This window comes from Echiichthys vipera (assembly GCF_963691815.1).
Source record: "Echiichthys vipera genome assembly, chromosome: 2".
Lineage (NCBI taxonomy): Eukaryota > Metazoa > Chordata > Actinopteri > Perciformes > Trachinidae > Echiichthys > Echiichthys vipera.
Genome location: NC_139827.1, coordinates 27,159,385 through 27,182,099, shown reverse-complemented (window position 1 = coordinate 27,182,099; position 22,715 = coordinate 27,159,385). Strand labels below are relative to the sequence as shown.

Genomic DNA, 22,715 nt, shown 5'->3' with positions numbered 1-22,715 from the left:
TATTGGAATGATAGCAAAAGGATCCATATACAGTTACAGTAAGCACTAATCCAAACGCTTTAACATGTATCTCTGAAGAAAAGTATTTTTTCCTTCAGAGGCGTGTGTGTGTATATGATTGTTTTTGTGTGTGCTTCTCCCAACAGTCAGGGCAAAGAATAACAAGAACCTGCCTTAGTTTAACTCACTGGAGTGAAACGCACAGGGTACGCAGGAGCTGAATGTCAAAGCGAGCAATCTCGCCACCATCCATAGTATGACTGCTGTAGGTCACACTCTACCGAGGCAAATTAAAGTGACGTCCAATACCTTGTGATGTGTGTGTGACTGTACAGATGTGTGTGAGGGCTAATACGCTCCCACAAGCTGATAACATATTTCTCGTCATAGCATTTGGCATCATTAACTAATAAAGATTGATTGCCCTTTGTTCCCCGTCAATGAGTGTTTGTACTATTGCCCTGCTACTGTGATGTGTGTGTGTGTGTGTGTGTGTGTGTGTGTGTGTGTGTGTGTGTGTGTGTGTGTGTGTGTGTGTGTGTGTGTGTGTGTGTGTGTGTGTGTGTGTGCAAGAGAGAGAGGGAAAAGGGAGTGTATTAAAAAGCTCAAGGCTTTCCTATCCACAGATCAGACGGTGGCTGGACCCAACCTTCTCCCATGATGCTTTGCAGGCGGAAGTTTTGGAAATACTCCAGACGGTGACTAAGAGACAGAGATAGAATTTAGAGAAAAAATTTAGTATAGGACTCAGTATCTATTTTTTCATACCTATATACCTTCCTGACATTTCACCAAAGTACATGGTGTATATATATATATATATATATATATATATATATATATATATATATATATATATATATATTGAAAATGGGTAAAATGGTATTTTATTGTAGAGCAGTGCATTGATTTGTGCAGTCCCTCCTTGCCCTGCTCCCTCTCTCTGTTTATCAGACTAATGGCTGGCATTGCCAGACCTAGCTCCACCGTGCTGTGTCATCGTTGGAGTATTAGACCACAGATAAGACAAGAATAAGCTAGCTACTATCTCACCCCATGGTCCCTCGCTAGGAGACTGGGCTCAAAAAGCAAACAGTGCACATAGCTTCATCTGTGTTGTCTGGCTCACCTTTATCATTGGGACTATACACGAAATACTCCCAAACAAGGGAAATTATTTTTTTCTTTTTACTAGTCCTGTAGCTTTATTCCCACCACTCCCCACTGTACTACTATACTTTACTCATAGAAAGAGGAGCATCTGTATTTTTCTAAATAACGTATTACTGCTCAAGCCTATTCATACATACATATAATGCACATCTAATTTTGAGTGTATTTACCTAGTCACATGTTAACAGTGGCTAAATGGCTGATTAACCAAATATCAATCAACGTTTTTTTTTAATTCTAACATAAACCCTTATCCTTGTCTGGCAACAAAATATAATGTGTAGGGCTGTAGCTAACGATTACTTTGATATTTGATTAATCTGTCTATTGTTGTTTCAATTAATCGATTATTTATTGGATACAAAGAAAAAAGCTATATTTTTTTTTATTTTTCCAGGACTTTTTTCAGAAAAATAAGTGTTCCTTGTGTTCTTGTTCAATGCTTTTTCAAAATATTTTATTTACACGTGATTCAATACATTCAATGTTGTTTTAGTTATTAATTGCTGAGGCAAGTAAACAGACAAGGCCTCTTCAATTAAAAATGTAATTTAATAAATGGACATTTAGGCTGCAGCCATATGTGTGTTCAGACTGTAGGCAAACCCAATCTTTTCTAGAAATCAGATATTTGAAAACAGCCTGTCCACACTGCTATTTACCAGTTGTTTTCGTTTTGTTTTTTGTTTCTGTGTGTATGATTTGCCATATTAACAATATAGGTTACTAAATGTTTTATTCACACACTGGTCACAGCAAAGGAAAGCAGATTGCTATGGCTAGACGCATGACAACTTTGTTAGGCTAATTTTCTGAAAAGTTAACCACTGTGGAATGAAAGGATGGCAGAATTAGCAATGTCGCTAACTGCTAGCAGCCAGAAAATGAGTCGAAGTGTGTGCTAGGGACCAGCAGGAACGCTAGGTCTAGGGTCCCTCACACTCACACCCTCACCTCTTGGCTGCAGTCTGCAATCCTCTCTGTGAAGTACAGCAGCAACAGGTAAAGAGTGTTTTCTCTTAGTTTTGTGATGGATTAGTGTAGCTGGGTGTAGCTTTATCAAGCATTAGCTTCACAATAGCTGGCCCAGGAACATTGATCCATCACAAAACAAAGAGAAATTGATGGCTGTCATGACGGTCTGTCACCTGTGTTTTTAAATGAACTTGCATTTGCTCTCGAGTATGGTGAAAATACACTGAGCAGCGGCGAAGTGCTGCTCATCTCACTAATCACATTTTTTTTGCTGCAGGAAGATGTGTTCATATGTCTCAGGCAGGAAACAATCCCTGACACAGATTTACACATCACAGGAGTCACAGGACTGTTACTGATGGGCTGTGGTGGGTATTACCTGGCCGCACTTGCTGCTGCTTTCCATAGACACTGCATGGCAGTGTCTGGCAGCTCGCCTCCAGCTGCTAGTGTGTTTTCAGAATAACATGTCAGATGCCCTGCATCATAACATAGACCCCACTCATCGATGATGAAATTCTTTGACATCTATTTTTGGAATCAATTTTAATCGATTTAATGTATTCATTGTTGCAGCCAGAGATATCTTGGCTGAGGCTTGACACTTTGAATTTACAACAGAAAGCTTTTTTACAAACTGGGGTATGGAGTTTGAAAGACATGAGTGTTTTCCAGTAAGGGGGAGTCTACTTAAAGACACCATGGGGTTGCATTATGGAAAGCATGTAGGATCCAATGTTTCTGTAGCTTGACCCATACTAGGGACTGATAGTCAGGATATCTCAACCTTTGCTGCTTCGATTTTGACCACTCTTTTATAAATCCAAGTGCAATATTGAATTGTTTTGTGAGCTCAAAACAAATCAAGGTTTTACTAAAAATAATGTCTGTGTAGTAGATAACCTATATGAGCTCAAACAAATGTACAAATCATACATCAATCAGCATACTCACAAGTTGGGTTTTTGGCCTTCCACTATCTCCTCCTTGGGGATGGGGTGGAGAGCCTCATATGTGCGCTTTTCTCCTGAACCGTGGATGGCGTAGGAGTTCATCTTGTTGATATTGGGAGGGAAGTACGACCAGGGCAGGAGAGCCTCACCCATCCATCTGTCCCCTGTGATTGTGGCATTAAACACCATGGGCAGTTGTTGCTGGAGAAATACAGAAATAAGAAATACTTAACCTAACTCAAAGAACCACTTCCACATTCAACAACTCCCTCCATATCTGCCTACCTGGAATGCTTGGCCAACTCCGGAAAGCAATAATATCAGGTGCTGTCCATGTCTAAAATGAAAACATAGTATGCATGTTTTTTTCAAGACTGTCTATAAACGCATGGTCACATGGAAGTTACAACAGCTTAACTCTGTACTTACGGACAAAACTCCACTTCTAGGTAGTTTTCGGTGGTACTATCAAGGAAGAAGGACTCCACAACTGAGGAGATGAAGAAGAAAAATCATTGTATCAAGATTAATAACAATAATTAAATAAATTGAGACCTTCATTTTGAGTTACAACTTAACAATGTAATGTAAAAATAACAGATACATAAACTTTCAAATAAGATATGAAGACCAGCAGGCCCAGTCACATAGAAGCATGCTCATTATCTACCTAGATTATAATGGGGTTGGTTTCCAATCTAATACGTAACATTAATGAGGTCAAATATGTGGGGCTCATTAACTGAAAATTGAACTTACTTAAGGTCAATTAGATATGATTATTGTTACTCAACCTCATTACTGGATTTAATTGCTCTGTCTAATGATAATGCAATTACTATTATGGCCTCATAAACAGAGCTAGTCCTTAGTCTCTCCAACCATTGAACTATGTATGTTCAGAATTTTATCGCAGCTTTTAGAGTGGCCTAAAATTGCATCATAAACCCTTAAATCATGACTGTTATAATAATGTCATGATAAGTCCAACTATTAGGGGTGGAAACCATAAAACAGCACCTGTACAAGCCATAAATGCAGCCTTTGGGAAGTTTATAAAGGTCAGCTGGAATTTTCTGGAAAGTGTCACTTTTTAATTGGTTAAGGAATATTTCAATATTTTGGTAAATACGCTAACTCGCTAATACGGTAAAATACACTAATCTAAGCTAACAGTCGCCCTGCTGGCTGTGGCTCCATGTTAAACAAACATATGAGAATGATATAGATCTTCTCATCTAACTCTCTATAAGAAAGTGAATAAACAGTTCCAAAATGTGTTTGATGGAAAAGTATAAAATGAACTCTACCTGTGCCAAATAGTTAATGAATTTTGAAAACAGTTTTTTTAATAATTCATAGATTACTTTTGAAAGATCATACTTTTGTGCTGACTTTATTTATAGACATCCATTATGGATTTATCAACAGATGCCTAAAAGCTCATGCTACAGGTATATTTGTATGTTTAGGAAGAGGTTTAGTACCATACTGTACAGCACTAACTTACCTCCTACCTTCTTACCCACCTTCATAATCCCAGAGTCCAGGGAAGGGCTGACTGGGGGGCCCTGCAGGAGCTGCTGGGTCATTAAAGAAAGGACCAAACATCTCTATCTTCAAGCCTCCTTGCCCAGGAGAGAAATTGATCCTGATAGGTTCATGATTCACAGGATTGCTATCCCAGGTGTGCTGGATCAAAAACTGCATTTGTGAAAAAGGACTGAAAGAAAAGAATCAAAATGAGAATCTGCTATGTGACATTTGTAACAAAGTGCAGCAAACACTTAACTTACAGAGATTCACAGCATAGCAGAATGTGGATAAGTGTCAGAAACTGTAATCCATGAACTACCCCCATGTTGTCAAAGCTCCACAGACCCACTGGTTATAATACTCTCAACTGTGCTGCAGCTGGGCTTGTCATGTCTTAATATACTACCTGGTCGGCTCTTTACGCAGGTTGTTATCAAATTAGGTTAATGTCATTATGCAGTTATGTTACTCAATAACTTATAAAGATATGGAAATGACTTCCTGATATGATATGGAAAACTTTTAACTATCAAAGTGAACTTACTTGGTACTTACTTATGTAACTCAATAACTTATAAAGATATGGAAATGACTTCCTGATATGATATGGAAAACTTTTAACTATCAAAGTGAACTTACTTGGTATCCATGTTGTGGTTTCAGTTTATTTGAATTCTTAACAAATCATCAAACAGTCAAGATGGCTTTACGAAACGCTTACTTTGTTAGCATGTCACATGACTATGCAGCTATTAGAATATTTGTATCAATACGTTGTTTTCTTAAAGTTCTTCAGGGTGAAAAGCACAGACTGTAAAACATAACCTCTTGACAACGTCATATATAGTACTCAGAGTGAACCGTAAAGACATATATCACTATCCTTATAAATAAAATAAATAAAATATATCCGACTGAAGTTTTCCGACAAAGCGGAACCTTTTCGCCTTCCTGCTGTACAGACCGAACCACTTCTGCGGTGCGCATCTCATTTTCCATTGGTTGTTGTTTGTTTGTTTTAAAACGGACGGCGGAACCGAAAAATAATGTTAAAAACCCACTTCTGAGTTTATATTTTAAACTACCACGTGTGGAATAATGCATTTACATAACTTACTTGGAAGTGTCAGCTTTCTAGGGCATTGTTTTGTGTCGTTTACCATTTCAGACCAACATATTTAGTTAGCTAGCTAACGTTAAGCTTAGCTGAGATTGATAAGCTGCCCGAGCTAAAGCTGTAGGTAACAGATAACGCTGACGTTAGCGAGCTACCTTTTATTTGTAGCAGCGTTGTAACGTTGTATTTTTAAAGGAGAGTTTTTAAACGTATTGAAACGATGCCTTGAAAACAAAAGTTGACAACTAACGATGACGCTAGTGTGCAAATTGTACCTGCTTTTGTATTGACGTTAATGCTGAGTTTGCAAGGTAGAGTTACCGTTAGTGGTGATCGTTTTTAACTTCCCTAAACAATCGGTTTTGCTTGCCTCTAAACTCCGTCTTCGACATGGAAGCAGAAGTTGAGTTTTTACGTGATCAAGGTAAGGAAAAAACAGGAAAGATACTAACTAAAGTATCAAGCCCAAAGCCATCTCAGATTTGTGCAGATAGAAAAAAATAAGCCATCATGTCTGCTCCATTATTCCATTATGATGGCTACTTACACACCATATTGTGCTTTCTGTTTTATGGTTATAACAAATAAACAGTCCCACATAATAAGGCTAATTATTCATTCTGAATCTGATGATAAACCTTTACTCTCCCCGTAGGCAAGGGTGTAGCACCACATTCTGGGCCCTATACATAAGCAGTCATTGTGGGCCCGAAATGAATTAACAGTTGTTTCCCTTTGGTTTTGTTTTTCCTATTTCTTTTATCTCTATTCTCTTCTGGGACTTAGACTTTACATTCTTGAGACAAATCAAGTCACAATCACAAAGTCACTGGTTAGTAGATAAGCTGACAGATTCTCATGCTGAGTCGTGATGGACGGACTAAACAGTTTTGCGCCTTTTATAAGGGTTGAGAGGGCCCTCAAAGAACCTCCACTGTTTTGAAATATATAGTTCAGTCTTTTAACCAATTTATTCAGCCAATTTTAATGTATGATCAATATGCCACTAATTACTTACAAAACACTTATTAAAAACAAAAAACCTTTTAATCCCAGGCTTTCCATGATTTTTCTCCTCTGCCTAAAAGTAGGACTAAATGTTAACAGTCTAAATGTTTTTAGTTTTTTTTACTACTCATCTCCCCTGAAAGGCTGAATGAATAAGTGCCTAGGTCTCTATCCATCTATTATCTGTTCTGCCTTCTTATATAGTGTTCCTGTCAGTCATTCATTCCCCTCTGTGTTCTCTGAACTGTAACTGACCTCTATTCTTAACTATGCCTACTCTCAGTAACTGATGACTGACACTTGACTTATGGCTGAACTGGGAGTGTACTTTGCAGCAAAAACAACCATTGCTGGATATGACCCTGAATGTTAGTTACTCAACTCTAGATTCAACATACACTTAAGATATTTGTAATGCTTTTTTCTGCTTTCTGCTGTGACCAATAGGTGAGTGACATTGTTTAAAACTAGCCCATTTGTGAGCATTTATGAGAAGTGTGTGTGTGACTGTGTTTCTCTGTGTGTTTTCAGTCCACAGATTAAATTCTGCTCTCAGCAAGTATCAGAATGGGTACCGCACTCAATCCACATCATCTCAGGTACAAAGACATCTCTTAATACCTCTCTAAACTGACAAAGATTCAGCTCACTGTTTGGAAATTGTATTAACGAAGAGTATTTAGTAATATGAACTACAACTAGACAGCAAGTGTAACAAGCAACTCCTGCATCTTGACTCATCAGGTTGAGGAGGCAAGACAGGCAGAATCTCCTACACCCTGGATCTCCGATAGAAGGTCAGACAGGCAAAAAAAAAAGTCTTTCTTGACAGTATGACAGTCAACACATTCTTGTTACAAGTCTGTGTTACGAGGACAACAACCATCTGCTGATTAGAGTGTTCTGGAGAGCAAGTGGCATGATATACTCTGTGTTACAGTGTAATGGCTCCTCTGATAGCGGAGTATGATCTACACATGGATGAAATGACTGAACAGCTGCAGAGATACCAGGTGAAAAACAATGAAATACATATTCAATTTCGGACAGAGAAATTAAATATTGTACACAAACATATTAAATATCTGGACTTCATCTGTGGAAATGTCATGTGCCATGTGCCCTTGATATCGAAAATAGATATATATTAATCAAAGTGCTTTAATCATATATATATATATATATATTATGCAAGAATAGAAATGTAATTTCTTTTAGTAGTAGAAGTGTTCACACATTTAAGCCCCCCTCTCTCTTTTTTTGTTGTGTGAGCTTCTGTAAAGCCTACTAGATTATTATAAAAAATATCTGTGTGGTAACAGTAATTAACTTTTATCCATGTCTTAAACTATGCTGTATTGGCTCCTAGAATTTGAGGGAATTTTGCCATGAAAAGTCCTTAAATTTGATTTTTAAGAAGATGGTAACCTAAATTTACTGCAGATGTATCCTGCTTTAGTAATGTGTTACCTTTCAAATATGCAAATCTGGACTGTAAATTTTTTACAGGTGCCCTAAAATGCATTAGGATGATAATAATGCTCGGTTTTTGTCTGCTTATTTAAATCAACAGGGGCTGATGACAGATGTCAAAGTGAAGTTGGAGAGGGTTGTCAAGGAGAATGAAAGGTAGAAACATTCCCCTGGCGTCAACACATAGATAGGTACACAAGAGGAGGCAATCATTTATCACGTCAGTCATAAACAAGGTAGCAGTGAATATTAGAAGTAGTAGAGTAGTAATGTTAGTTTCATTGTGAACTGGTTTAATAATCAAGGCATCTTGACCATTTACATTACAGCCAAATAAAGTGTGGTAGGTTGTGCTATTTTATTTGAAATCGGACATATTATTTTTTATAAATCACCCTTTCAATATCAACCACCAACATTTTCCAGGTTACATGCAGAGCTGAGGGAATCTGTTGAAAAACAGCTTAATGCTCTGGCGGTGGCTTCAGGCGTGGAGGGCAGCACACTGGAGGAGGAAGCAGTCATCAGAAACCTCCAAGAACAGGTCCAGCTGTGTGAACAGGTCTGCATATGTCTACAGTATATGTGATGTCTTATTATATGTAGATAAATCCACATTTAGAATAGTTAATTCTTTACAAATCATTTGTAATATTGTGTCGTGGTATAATCTAAAGGAATGCTCCAATATTTGCTGTCTTACTGGGAGTTGGATGAGAAAAACGATGCTTCTAACACACTGTGCATTCAGTGAAGGGATTTATTAAAGGTGTGTTTAAAGTGGCACTATTAACTGTATACCTTGACTTCTGCATTTAGCTAAAATGCTAAACTAATGTTACAGTAGCACAAGTGGAGAAAAGTCTCAAAAGTGACTCAATGTAGGTTATACAGCAGTATTTCCCTTTTTTCCCCACGTTTGCTAACTATAGCCACCATAAGCTACTGGTCATACAAGAGAAAGTGCCGTAACAGCAAAACCCCTGAGAACATCTAAAAGGTGTGTGTAGTCACAGCATGCATACTTGACAACACTAGCGCCCTGGTGCTAGCCAACACCAAAGACCTGGGGAAGGTCTCTCTGCCTAGTTTTAAACATTCACACCATCTCGCTATAAACAACAGATTCAAGCTTCAGCACATAATCCAGTTCTCTGGTTTCTCATTTTCATCACAGTTCAATCACATTGCATCTCATTTACATTTTTTTTCACACAGAACTTATTGATGGCTATAGTTATATTGGCATATTTCTCCTGTTTGCACTGTAACATTTTGCCCACCTTTCAGTGCTTTTGACAAATGTGTTATTTCTTCTTTTAAAAGTTACAAAGTCTCTCTTTAAATAGGCTTAATACAAAGACTGGTGTCAAAGGTTATGCTAGGAAGAGAGCACATTTTTTAAACATGCATAAATGCCTCTGACTCTGTATGTACGTGCGTGTGCGTGTGCGTGTGTGTGTGTGTATTTGTGTAGGAGCGGGTGCAGACCTTGGAGCTCTGGCAGACAGCAGCCCAGGAGCTGGACCGCCTCCAGCAGACCTACCAAAAGACTATCTCTGATGGACAGATCCACGATGGTCAGAGACAGCAGCTCAAGGTTCAGTATTCCCATATTGACATGCAGAGCCGACACATTATTTGGACATAAGCCTTTTACCACTAGATGGAGCCATTATAATAGAATTGAGGTTAATTAGAGCAGTTTGGCCTCAGTTAATGCTTAATATAAGCACAAGGTAATTACAAGCAGTTAACTTTTATTGAGTGCCTCTTTTTTTCCCCTATCACAGGATCAGCTTGTTCAGTTCCAGCAGCGCACACACAAACTCCAAGTGGCCAATCAGAAGCTGGAATCGGTAAGTGATGGTTAATTAAAAGCGTGTTGAATGATTATCTCCTAATTAGCCATGGGATCGAAATCCTGTGCACTTCTCCAAAATTAACCCTGCTCATATAATTCATCTTGTTACTAAGTGAATCGGTTTCTAAATCACTCTGGTAGTTAGCCACAACTGTCTTAGTTGTATAATGGACTGTCAGCTTGCTTGCTAATCCTCTAACCACCAGCACATACTGTCTCTCTCTCTCACACCCACAGTCACACATAAATACGCTGACTGTTTAGGCTCTTTAGACAGTTATCTGACAGGCTCAATGTTGTGTGGGTAATAAGGCATACAGCATATTGTGCATATATTTATTTACGGTACATAAAAACCCATGCACACACGCATGCCTGATGCTTACTTAGAACACAATACAGTGTGAAGAGAGGGTAATACTATATCCATCTGATGAATTTTTAATGAGAGGGCAAGCCTTGGGCTTTCCCTTCTCAGACTTTTCATACAAGCAGCCTTTTCAGTCGCTGTATGTGAGAACGATTGACTTTGTAACCATGAGTGACTGCCAGAGTCTCGTTTAGGGTTTCTTCAGAAAGGACATAGAAAATTTTGAGAGATACATCTTAGGAGAAAGTTGGTTTTGGGATAAAGTTTGAGGTTGGAGTTTGGAGTCATGCCACACAAATGGCAGTCTTGTCTTTCCTGCCACACACAGACTAACCAGCAGTTCCTGAAGACGGTGACAGAGCAGAGTACAGAGATGGAGGAGCTACACAGCCAGCTCAGGTAAAGATATACATCAGACATTCAAAATGGCTGCTGCAAGAAGTCTTGCTCTGTGAATGGGCTCTGTGTGGTTACGTCTACCCCTAAGACAACAGTCCCAATTCAAAAGATGTAGTTGGTTACTTTCTGAAAAATAGTTTTTGCCATATTTGCTGAAACCTTTTCACTGTAAAAGGAGAAAGTTTGTGGTCTGGCTGCCATGTTGATGAGCCGAGCCAAGGCCAGGCACCGCCCACTGGGCGTGGCAATCTAGCGCATTTTACAGCTAAACTGTAGACTAAGATATGTTTCGGAAAACATTTGAGGCATGAAATACAGAGTATTTGATCAGCGCTGCCTAATTTGACAGTTTGATCAGAGTTCACAAGCAGTCATGGACACTACATCAGAGACTGCTCGGCTCTCAATGGCTGTTTTCTTTTGGGCGCCGTGGATTCTTGCAGATACCATTAGGAGCACTAGGAGGAGGCAGAGGAACTTGTTTTTTTCACAGATTTTCTGTCATGTATTACTATAAGAATATAGTGACAGTTTAAGCAAATATGACAAAAAGTTACCTACTGCAGCTTTAAATGAATAGTTCAACATTTTGAGTAATATGGCTTATTTCCATTCTTGCTGGGAGTTTGATGAGAAGATTGATACCACTACTGTAATGTCTGTATGGTAAATAAGAAGCTACAGCCTGCAGTAATTTAGCTAAGCTTGGTACAAAAACAGGGAGAAAGAGCTGAGATCTCTGTTTAAAAGTTACTAAAGAAAACACCTCCAAAGCTCACAGTTAACATTTTTCTTCTCATTTGTTTAGTCCAAAAAAATTATTACTTAAAGTTATTACTCTTTTGTAATAACCAAATAAGGGGATGAAAATGAATGCAAGATTGCAGCCAGGTTTCTGTGTTGTTATATGCTTGAACTATTGTTCTCTGTCCACCTCCTTGCGTAGGCAGGCTAAAGCTGAGCTGAGGACGGCCACAGCCAAAGTGGATGAGATGACCAAATTGCTGCAGAATTTCCAGGAACAGATGCAGAGACAGGTGAGAAAAGATTAAAATATGTACAGAATAGAAATATACTGCAGAAAAAAATCAGTTGTCCACCTAATGGGAGAGTGGTAGGTAGTGGAGAGAACTTGATGTTGCAGTTCTTCTAGTTTTGAAACAGCAGTTGATTCTGTCTCTTAATCAATTCAACATTCTATTTCTGATTTTGTGTGGGGTTTTTTTGCCTTTGAGCATCACTTTGGGCTGCAGTGACCACCATTTGTCATTATTTTGGATATTATATGTGTAGGTACTTTGGGTTTAATTGGATCAATAGTGTGACTATCAAATGAAATATTTGATAAAGAAAATTAATAAAGAAAAATTACTAAAAATTAATAACTTTAATTTATTAAAACTTCACACGGAGAACCAATCAAATGTAGGGCCTTGACTCACGTTCAGATTATGAGATTGAGTATTCTCAATAAACTTATCGTTAATCAAGTAAATATTAGTTATCACCAATAATTATCAAAGATAATAATAAAAATGACTCTAGTCAAACCAGAGTTCCTCGGGGCACCACCGTCATAGACGGAGTGACAACTAATATTAAAGTCTCATTAAATATATTAAACTACTAATTAAGGGTTAAACACCGATAAGTGTAGTAGTTTAATTAGTTGAAGGATTTAAAAGTTCTTTTCTTAGTAGAAGCTGGCTCATTCATCTTTGTGTAACATTAAATAATCAGACATATGGTAAACACAAACATTTATAAACAGATTCATAAATGCAACAAACAAAACACAATAAACTAACTAAAGCTAACAGCAAATGTATGTGTTTGTGTGTATGTGTGTGTGTGTGTGTGTGTGTGTGTGCGTGTGTGTGTGAGAGAGACAAAGAGAAGAGGGGGGGGGCTTGGGACCCCTGCAGAGAAGGTGTGAACCTTTAAGTTACACAAAGCACCAGCAGCTTGAAATCTCTTCTTATGACAAAGTTACAATTGGTTCTAGCCGTTCATAAAGTCCTATAACCTGTAGTAACGCCCAGTTGGTGATTAGTTACCAGTCCATGAGATGGGAGATGTTTTGCGTTGCTTGATGCCAGTGGCTGGTTGAAGAGGAAGCTTCGTGGTGAAGAGGTTCTTGTCTTATTTGTGGCTCTTAGGCAAAAGAGGAAACAGATCGCTCTGTGCTGTGCTCAGTTAAGGATAACCGGTTGGTTAACCTTTGTGGTGATCCTACGCCATAGGCCAGGTCCAGGGCCGAGGGGACAGCGGGCAGCTGGTCTCCTGGATCCGCAGAGTGGGAGGAAGATCCGGTAGAAAAGATCCAGTAGAAAGAGAGAGTGCAAGTTGTGTGCTTCACTTTATATAGGCCCAGGTGATGTCATAGTCAGTGGTCAATTCAGCCAATTAACAGTTTGGGTGCCTTGGAGAAGTTCGAGTTAATCCAGAAAATGAACAATCATCTTTGGATGCCGTTTGCACCTACATATGAACTAAATGATTTAGCCTGTTAATTTAGAAAAAACAATACATGTGTGTTCATCTACTAGAAGGAAGATGTGGCAGAGGCTCAGGGCCGAGAGGACGCAGCGGACAGACGGCTCCAACAGTTACAGGCAACTTTGAGCCAGCAAGAGGCCAGGTGAGCATGACTAAAACTGCTCCTTCCCCTGCAATTTAGGGATGTAAATCACAAATTTTATTACAATTCAATATTATATTTGTTCTTTGGACAACAATACAATATTTGCTGATATCACAAAGATTTTGATTTGATTCAATTCATGGGACTTCGCCCCTCATGTTTTACACATGATTTACTCAACACTATCACACCACATTCTGTTTCTCCAACTAACTTAAATATCTTTACTGCAATATTCAGCAGGAGCCCAACAACAATAACCAACAATTTCATGAAGAACAGGTGCTGAGCTTCTGGAAGCAGTGAGACGGCTCAGTCTTTTGGAAAGTCGTAGAACTTTACATCAAAAGTCCAGTGCTGCAGAGCCAAGCAGAAGTTCCCTGTCTTTGTCCCTCTTGCTGGTACTCACTCCTTTTTCTTTATTTCCAGACTAAAAGCTGCATCTCAGGAGGCTGAGGCAGTTCGTAGAGATCAAACTGTGTGGGAAAGAAAAGTGGGGGAACTCCAGGCACGTTGTACCACCCTAGAAGAGGAGAAGTATGAGGCCTTGGCCAAAGTTCGAGAGAGTGTTCAGGTGGCCGAGGAGGCTGCAATGCAGAAGGACCAGGTGACTGCAGTCTCTGTGTTTTGTCTCTTCCTTTCTGCACTATCACTTCTCCGGTTTTTGTCTTTTCACTGGCTGAGCCTTCCCCTCAATCTGTTGCGCTGCATTATCCTCTGACAATCGATCTTCTGTGTCCACATCCCTTCAGTACTTCAGAACTTTGCCCACTGAAATGTCTAGCTGTGTCTGTCTTTATCCTTTCCCTCCAGGCCCTGTTAAGAGAGAAACAGAAGACAGAGGAGCTGGGGAAAACAAAAGAGGCCATCAAACAGTTAATCCAGGATGCTGCAGTCCGCACAAGAAAAGAGGTGCAGAGTTACTGAATGGCTATGAAGAAAAACTGCTGGGCTGTTTGTGTAGAAGTAGTTATAGCACTGAAACTCCATGAAATAATGTTGGCTGTCTGGAATAGGTTTTGGTATCTAAAAAAAACATCTTATTTTAAATTCCCTTAATGTAATTTGCTCCATGTGTGACTAAAATCTGCCTCTATGCTTAAGTTCTCAAAGAAATTATTATCTATAAATTAGAGAGACCACAGAATTTTCGGTTTATAATTAGCCTTTCATGTGGGCACAACCTCTAACTGTAGGGATGTACTAAGCCAAAAGCAAAGAATTGCTCTTTCCCCTGCCTAACCTCAGTGGGGGACATCGTGATTAATGCTCAATTAATAGGCCTTCTTCATCAAGCCCTTCAACTGTTTAATCCTGTTAATGAAGCCTGGTATGACTGCAGCGCTAGCTGTCATCCTAGTCTCTGGCTGGCCTTCAACAAATGATGGTATTTTTGGAGAGTAACTGTTAATTTGTTTGACTTTATGTAAATTAGAGACCTTAGAGACCCTCCCTTGCAGTTGCAGTTTTCACCTTTTTCTTCTTCTCTCCACCTCATCTTTACTTCAAATGTAGAGATGAGCATGTGTAATGAGGAATTAATCCAAAACTGCTTACACTGTTAGTCAGACCTCAGACTTAACTGAGGATATAAGTGCCACTCGGACAGCTAAGCACGAGGGATGGAGTTTCCCAAAATAGAGGTATGCCCAGAGTTATCCACTGTTCTCAGACTCAGAGCTAAATAGTAGCTTGTGGAGTTTTGACCAGTAGTACCACTCAGGAGTGTTTTTAAGAGTGCTCCCTATTCTCTAAGGCCCTGTTAGGACTTATTTGTAAAATATATGTGGACAGCTCTAAGTACAGGTGTGAATACACCCATGATGCACCAAAGACACATTGAGATCCGACCACTCAGACCACATTAGGTGGTGGTCTGTTCAGCTCTGTGTGTATTGGCCGATTTTGTATCTTTAAACATTATTACTTTGAAAGTACTTCTCATGTCACAGAAACCACTGAGAGTGAATCGTGTGTTTTAGATCTTAATATCATACTGTCGGGGATGTGTCTTGGTTTGTCCCCTGCACTTATCCAGCTCTCTGGAGCTCTGTCAACCGCAGTTGCCTGGAAAAGGCAGCCATGCTGGTGTCTTCAGGAACACTGGCGGACAATAACTTTATTTTTAGGTTCATCAAATATACCCAAATTCACAAATCTGTAGGATATTATTATAGACATTCCTGTTCTTTCTTTGTATTTTCTGCTGTTGCTATTTAGAATCCGGAGCGGCTGAAAAATTAATAAACACATTGATTTCCTATAAATTCTTAACAATAATAGTCCCCTGTTATTTAGTTATTTAAGCTTCATTAGCTGCAGAAATTAAGGAAATGTTGGGTTTTCAACTCGGCACAACTTTTATACAGCTGAACATGAACATAAATGGGAAAATAAAGCAGAGAGCTGAACACAGATACTTTTAAAAACATCTTTCTCTGTTCTCCACAACTCACTGCAGGTAGACATCATTATTTTTAGGTTCATAAAATGTATCCCAAAATCTGAACATATTACACACACAGACCTGTTGGGCAGAGAAAACATAGGCGAAAGTGACACACAGTCCTGCAGATAGTTTCACCCCATTCAACTGATGGACAGCTGCAGGATGTTAACACGATACATGCCAACAAAGGCAAGGAAAAAGTAGAGTGCTGGCAACCAAATATCGAGCTAAACAATGGAGGTTTTAAATTCTTCCAAAAACTGTCTCCGAAAAATGTTTTATGAGGAAAGAAATGCATTCAACATACGTTACGTAGGTGTCAAGGATACACACAAAGCCTTTTGGTGAGGAATGTGGAAGTAAAGCATACCTTTTTAAAAGTACCCTGTCGAGTCTCCTTATAAAGAAATAAAGTTTCCTTCTGTGCGTGAGAAACTACCAAATGAGGCTTAGAAACAGAGCTACTAGCGGTCACTATATTTAATTTCCTCAAAATAATGAACTTTACCTTTTCTTATCATTATCATTATTTCTTACTATTTTGGAAAGGGCTCTTTACTGTATTTTGATACTGGACAGCAGAGAGGTGACAGGGGAAGGAATGATGTGCAGTTCCCTGGACCGGACCCAAACTAGGGACACTTGACACTTTAATGAGACATTCTGAATGAAACGGTATGTTGTGGCTCAGGTTAACAGATCTGTCTCACATTCCTATAATATTTTTCGTCTTCTTTTTCTTTTAAGACCTTTTTCTTTTTCCTGTTTTAACAAACTAAAATAGAGAATGAAAATTAAAGTTCCTGCTAGATGTTTTCCTTGACCTTTATTTATTTTTTATATACCCTCACATTTTATTCAATAACTTTTTTAAAAGCAGTTATCACTTTTTTACACATTGTTGATAGTTAATTTATCAGTCTGCTTTTTCTATTGCTCAAAATCTTTGGTATTAAAGGCGAATGTTTGCTTGATTGCATTGGAAAACCCCAAAAATTGGTCCGCACAAGAAAATCCTTACAGCCTCAATGATGTTGACTGGTAATTCCCATTTTTTTAAAGAATTTGAACATGTCCAAAAGTGAATATATGCACAGTCAATGCAAAAGTCTGAATATGGTTACTGACTCACACATCTTTTGACTTAACTTTTGAAAGAGAAGTCTTAGTCTTTCTAAGTCTAAGTCTGAACTGAAGCTGCTCAGATAAGTCAACTCAAGTACCTTCTTAATCTAAGTCTAATAAAAGTAACTGTCTATCTAAAGCAAAGCAATTGCACTTCCCAGATCCCAGGAGTCATTGGCCATTTTGGACTTTATCTTTAACAGGTGGATAATGTGCGCAAGCAGTGCAACGTTAAAATCCACCGTATGGCCGAGGAGTTGTCTGCACTGCAGCTGGTAAGAACCTGGCCCGTTTAGGACAAATCCCTTTCAACATTTTACTAAAGCCTTCTTTTTCAGTCTCTACCTGTCTGCCCTATGTTTTCTTTTTCTTTTTTCTCATCCTGGCAGTCCTTGTTTTCTCTTCTCATCTGTCTCTAGGAGTGTGCAGATAAAGAGTCTCAGATTGAGAGGTCCCTACGAGAGAGAAAAGCTGTAGAGGAGGAGCTGGAGAAGGTATCTATGAAAGGATCAGGGAAACCACAAGAGAGACGCTGCCAAAGCTAGCTCCAGAGTTCTGATAATGTTTGATTACATGGTTTCAGTTCAGTTAAGGCAAATGCTTGTTTTAATGCTGCCTGTGGTGTTTTTATTTTAGGTGTATAAGGAGGGCAGGGCAGAGCCAGAGTTCCGGAAGATTGATGCCTTCCACCAGAGATGTCTGGATGCAGAGAGGATGAAGGACGACATGAACCTCACTCTGCAAAGCACGCAGAACAAACTAAAAAAGATGGAGATGGAGTAAGTGTTGCATAGCTTTGTAGGTTTACTCTTTACTGGTTTAAGCGTAACATCTCCATCTACTGCCAATAATAATGGTTGTATAAAAACAACATTTTGTCCTCTTCTTTGTCTCACACCCCATCCTTCCTTGATCCGTCCGTCCATCTGTAGCTACAATGAAGAGCTCTCACGGTGCCAGGAGGAAGTGCGCCGGCTGCAGGGCTCTCTGGCTACAGCCCGGGACGACTGTGTCAGCATCAGTGAGGAGCGGCTCCAGCTGCAACAGGAGAACCTGCAGCTCCGCCGGGAGATGGATGAGCTGCGCAAGGCCTCCCTGCTCGTCCAAAAGAAGGCCAAACAGCAGGTAAACTCATGATATTTATTATATATATATATGGTCTGGGGGACCACCCAAGATTATTTTCACAGACTCAAGAAAGCTCCTTTTACAGCCACAGATGAGATTACACAACTCTTTTTTTGTGTGTGTTTGAACATTAAAGTTGTAAAAAAAAAAAATGAGTAAGTTACTAGCAGCGTCTTTTGCGCTAAGATGTAATGGCAGGCTGTATGACTGTATGACGTCATTAGTTTGGCAGCTCTCACCTGCCCGATGCAGCGTGGTGCTTTAATATGCTCCAAACTGATAGGAGGTCCAAAGAGAGAATGTAAACAATGTGAAAAGCGCCACTAACTGGGCAGCACATTTAGCACGGGAAAGTCACCACAGACATTCAAATGGTATATCTCGGTAAAAAGGCCAGTACCAGTGCTTCCATTAGTGGGTCATGATCAGTCACCATTGTTTTAACTCACTCTTTGATAGATATGTTGTAGTAAACCTAAAAATTAGCATAATACGACTAATTTAAGGAAACTTAATGAACAAAATTCCCCTGCCAATTTTTGTTAACTTTTACAGTGGAGCAATAGAAAACATCCTGACTGGAAACATTATAAACTGGCATGGTTTGTGCACGGCTTAAGTCAGGAGGGCTCTGCAGCGGGTGATTAGGTCCACCCAGAACATCATTGTCCATCTACCGAGCATCAGTGATGCCGGTGAAGTGCGGTGCCTGTGCAGAGCCCAAGGGATATTAGACAATACCCACCCCAGAAACAGCCTGTTCATCCTGCTGTCGTCTGGCAAGTGATACAGAAGTTTCTGCTGTCGTACCACGAGACTACAGAGCGGCTTCTTTTCTAAAGCTGTAAGACTCCTTAATTCATCCTCTATACTCCATCGTATTTTTTTTAGTGTAGCATAAACTTGCATCTTGTCATGCAACTATGTGTTGTAGAATGACAAAAAATGAATCTTGAAAAAATAGTGATATCATGGAATTATAACATGAATAATAATTAATTAATTTAAATTTAGTTCTTACAAGACAGGGCATGTGAATCTTATTATCTTATTCACCCAACCGCACTCTGCTGCCCTCCCTCCAGCTGTCACAGATGGAGCAGGAGTACAGCCTGAAGGAGCAGGGACTCTGTGCACGCCTACAGGAGCTAGAGGAAAGCAGCCTGAGCTCCAGTGCTGATCTGACGCGCCTCCTTACAGCTCAACAGAAAAGCACCCAGCGCTGGAAAGAAGAGGCCAAGAACCTTGTTCAGGCCTTCGAGACTAAAATCTCAAGCCTTAAGTAAGAACTTGTAAAGCTAGATTTAACATTAAGAAAGAAAGGAAAGAAGGATACAAAACATGCACTGAGAAATGGGCTTCAGGACTAAAGGTTAAAAGTTTAAATCCTTAAAATGGGGGTAGACCATATGGTAAATTAAAGTGTAATTCCGGCGCAAAATCCTCACATAGTCTTTTTCTGCACTTATATACATCAAATAAGCCATCGAGACAGTTTTTTCCTGTATAAACTATTAACGGAAAATCTTATCATGCTACTGCATGTTAAGAGTCCTTACACATAAAACAAAGCATCAATGGGCTCCTTCCTTTTGGATTGCATTTGGTAATCAACTTGAATGGACTTCACTATGAGAGGAGCCGGTACTGGGGCCAGTAGGTAAGTCTTTCAAAAACTCTGGGTTCACTAACTACGTGGTTGGTGCTTCCTTCTTTGTATAGGGACTCTTTTTTTATGCTACTGCAGAGGTTTGGTTTTATTTTGAGCAATATTAGTGGTTAAAAAAGTTTTAATGCCTTCACCGTAATGCCCCAAGCTAATCAGTGTTAGCCACGTCCGGCTGTTAGCGACTCTACCGGATTTCTCCTTTTATAATTCATACACGAAAAAACTGTCTTGATGGCTTATTGCCAAAAAAGACCAATTGGATGGTTTTGTGCTGGAATTACACTTCAAATTCATACTCAGTGTGAGCTGCAGTGTAGTTTCCTTGTGTAGAAATAAATTGGAAGCAATGTGGTGCGCAAAAAGAACAGGTAAGATGAAGCATACAATGATAATCGGTCAAATGGAAACTAGTTGGTAACTGACATACTGCTACAACAACAACAACACCGTTCTCATACTAATATGATGCATTTTAAAATATGAATATTTGATACAATACTCTTTTAAGTGCAATGCAATAGTTCCCTCTGATACTGCCTCAGGACTGTTTTTTTTTATTGTTTTATCACAAACCGATGGTTCAAAGACCAACAGCTAAAGTGAAGCAACAAAGATTTCGATCACAGCTCAAACAAAAATTGACTTTCCACTTGAAGTTACTTTGCCCTAAGCACCAGCTGCACTACACTGAGGTGAACTGGGAATATTGAACCTGTTGAAACTCTTGAAAATAAAGCTTTATAAATTGTTTGTCTCTGAGAGAATTGGCTTATCTCTTTTTCTCTGCCTATTTCAGGGCAGAACTGAATCGGCAGAAGCAGCGTTCACACGAGCTAGAAATGCAGCTTGAAGCTGACCATAATACTGTTGCTGAGGTTTGTTTAACACACACATGAGCAATACAAACAAATCTGGTGTTATAAGAGGCAATGTAAGGTGTTTGTCCTGTACGGTCTTTGGTTTGATATTTATTTTGGGTATAAAATATCCTTGGATGGAACACATTGGTAACATCAATTGAATTATTATCATTATAATTTCCTTTTTTTTTTTTACACTGCTTTATCATATATATTGCTTTAAAATATAAAACAAACATTAAGCTACGTGGCACAAGTTGACAGGTCCTGAAAATTATTATACCAAACTTCAGAAGTGCTCCTTAACCCTACGATTTTTATACATGCGTCTTCTCTGACTGTTTGATGAAGAGTAGGAGACCACTCCATACTGTATGCCTGTTCCTTGCTGTGCAACTCGTCCTGTAGGACACCATGTTCTACCTGAAGGGAAGAGCTTCCCTTTGCTCTGTTCAGCTGCTATTTTCTCTGCAAATGTCAGGCCTCCTTTGTAACAGTGTGCTCAGAAGAAAACAGCTAGAAAAAGACTAGAAGCAGGAGGCATTTTTCTAGAAGCCTGCAATATTAGCATCAGAGGTGCTAAGCAGCATCAAGCACTTTTACAAAGAAAGTTGTGGGAAGTTTAAATGTATGCCGTCCATCCTATGGACATCAACAGAATGTTGAATGGTAATACATTTACTGCAAAAAAGTGAAATAATAAATATTTAGGGGTGAATTAATGGTGATGAGAATGATTGGAGCTGGCTCAGACAGACTGGGTCTCATGCTCAATCTCAGGTTCAGAGAATGTATGATGAACTAAAACAAGTTTGGTTTGTTAAGTAAAAATGGAATGATACTAACTATTAATGTCAGGATTCACTCACGTCTGCCTATTTATAAAAACAGAGCTGACATCTACTTACAACAACCTGGAAAAAAGTATGTCTATGGTATGCCAGTGATAATCGCACCATATGTCCCTTGGTAGTTGAGGGCTTTCAAAATAAAAGCTTTAATGTAGTGACTTTTGAGTATTTGACTCCATGTAACTAATTGGTATGCGTGTTTGTGAAGTATGAGAGACAGCTTACAGAGTATCAAGAGAAGGCGAGCCGTCTCCAGAGACGGCTGACTCAAGCTGAACAAAAAGCAACTACTGCAACACAACAGGTATGGGTACTCTTGACATATGTATTTTTCCAGCTCCTTTGTTCTCTGATTGAAAACTGACATTATTTGTCTGTGATGCTATGTTTTTTCTAAACAGCTGAGTATGTTGGCATCGCAGAGAAGGAAAACCATGCTTGATCCAGTGAGTCTATAACAGCGACTGTTCTAAAGAAAAAATAATGTAGGCATGTGTTTCTACAGCATGTTGTTCTTTTTGTTAAAATTGAATTAACATTTTGGCCAAAGACATATGACAATAATGGTGTTGTCAGTATCGTGATGATTCAATAGCAACATACTGTATATTGTATTGTTTGACTTCGAACTAGTGTGTAAAATTAACTTTGTTACATCTAGATAATAAATATCTTTAAATACACTCTGGTCTTTGTTGTGTGTCTTGGGTCTTAAATATGTGGGTTTTTTTTGCATTTGTCAAACTGGGGGTCATATACAAACCCTGATGCTACTATGGCTGCTACCATGGCTGTTACGTGTTTGTTTGGCTGCGTTGCATTCCGGGAGATTTTCTTGTTGCTAGGAAACTGTAAACTTCAGCTTTCGGTCAGAATCCCTCAGCGCATTAACAGTTAGCGTTGTAATTAGATAGTTTCAAAACACAGCTAAGTTACTTAACGTTTGCTAGCGTTAATCCCTATCAAAAACATTTCGGAGCAGCATACCGGTACAGTAACGTTAAGTTTTAAAAAAAAATGTTTAAACCGTTTATTATTACTCAATAATAGGAAGTTTAACGTTACACAGATATCAACGCTAAGCAAGTTAAAGAAGTTTCCAACGTTAACTAACTAACGTT

The 22,715-nt window shown here is 39.1% G+C and overlaps 2 protein-coding genes across 2 annotated transcripts; one reads left to right on the top strand and one right to left on the bottom strand.

The window, feature by feature from the left end:
* Positions 1-473: 473 nt before the first annotated feature.
* On the bottom strand, positions 474-5,508 carry cUnh4orf33 (chromosome Un C4orf33 homolog). Its single transcript, XM_083934498.1, has 6 exons — positions 5,277-5,508; positions 4,631-4,824; positions 3,531-3,591; positions 3,387-3,438; positions 3,103-3,302; positions 474-702 (listed from the first exon to the last, which is right to left on the bottom strand). The coding sequence occupies exons 1-6, from the start codon at positions 5,285-5,287 to the stop codon at positions 606-608; spliced, it is 615 nt and encodes a 204-aa protein (XP_083790624.1). The 5' UTR covers positions 5,288-5,508; the 3' UTR covers positions 474-605.
* Positions 5,509-5,674: 166 nt separating this feature from the next.
* Positions 5,675-22,222, top strand: sclt1 (sodium channel and clathrin linker 1). Its single transcript, XM_083933585.1, has 21 exons — positions 5,675-6,178; positions 7,294-7,361; positions 7,507-7,559; positions 7,703-7,775; positions 8,336-8,391; positions 8,662-8,797; positions 9,713-9,835; positions 10,029-10,094; positions 10,798-10,868; positions 11,815-11,905; positions 13,418-13,509; positions 13,942-14,119; positions 14,326-14,424; positions 17,290-17,361; positions 17,506-17,580; positions 17,723-17,865; positions 18,019-18,211; positions 19,300-19,496; positions 20,680-20,758; positions 21,803-21,898; positions 21,996-22,222. Exons 1-21 carry the CDS (start codon positions 6,145-6,147, stop codon positions 22,050-22,052), a joined length of 2,052 nt encoding a protein of 683 aa, XP_083789711.1. The 5' UTR covers positions 5,675-6,144; the 3' UTR covers positions 22,053-22,222.
* The last annotated feature ends 493 nt before the right edge of the window (positions 22,223-22,715 follow it).

What these genes read in the sequence shown, in the direction of transcription:
- cUnh4orf33 (XM_083934498.1), bottom strand. An exon ending in TGGACTCTGGGATTATGAAG is followed by an intron (nt 3,592 to 4,630) that starts GTGGGTAAGAAG and finishes TCATCTCCTCAG; the next exon opens with TTGTGGAGTCCTTCTTCCTT. An exon ending in GAGTTGGCCAAGCATTCCAG is followed by an intron (nt 3,303 to 3,386) that starts GTAGGCAGATAT and finishes GTATTTCTCCAG; the next exon opens with CAACAACTGCCCATGGTGTT.
- sclt1 (XM_083933585.1), top strand. Translation starts at nt 6,145, where the DNA reads ATGGAAGCAGAAGTTGAGTTTTTACGTGATCAAG. An exon ending in CAGTCCGCACAAGAAAAGAG is followed by an intron (nt 14,425 to 17,289) that starts GTGCAGAGTTAC and finishes TATCTTTAACAG; the next exon opens with GTGGATAATGTGCGCAAGCA. An exon ending in ACTAAAATCTCAAGCCTTAA is followed by an intron (nt 19,497 to 20,679) that starts GTAAGAACTTGT and finishes TGCCTATTTCAG; the next exon opens with GGCAGAACTGAATCGGCAGA.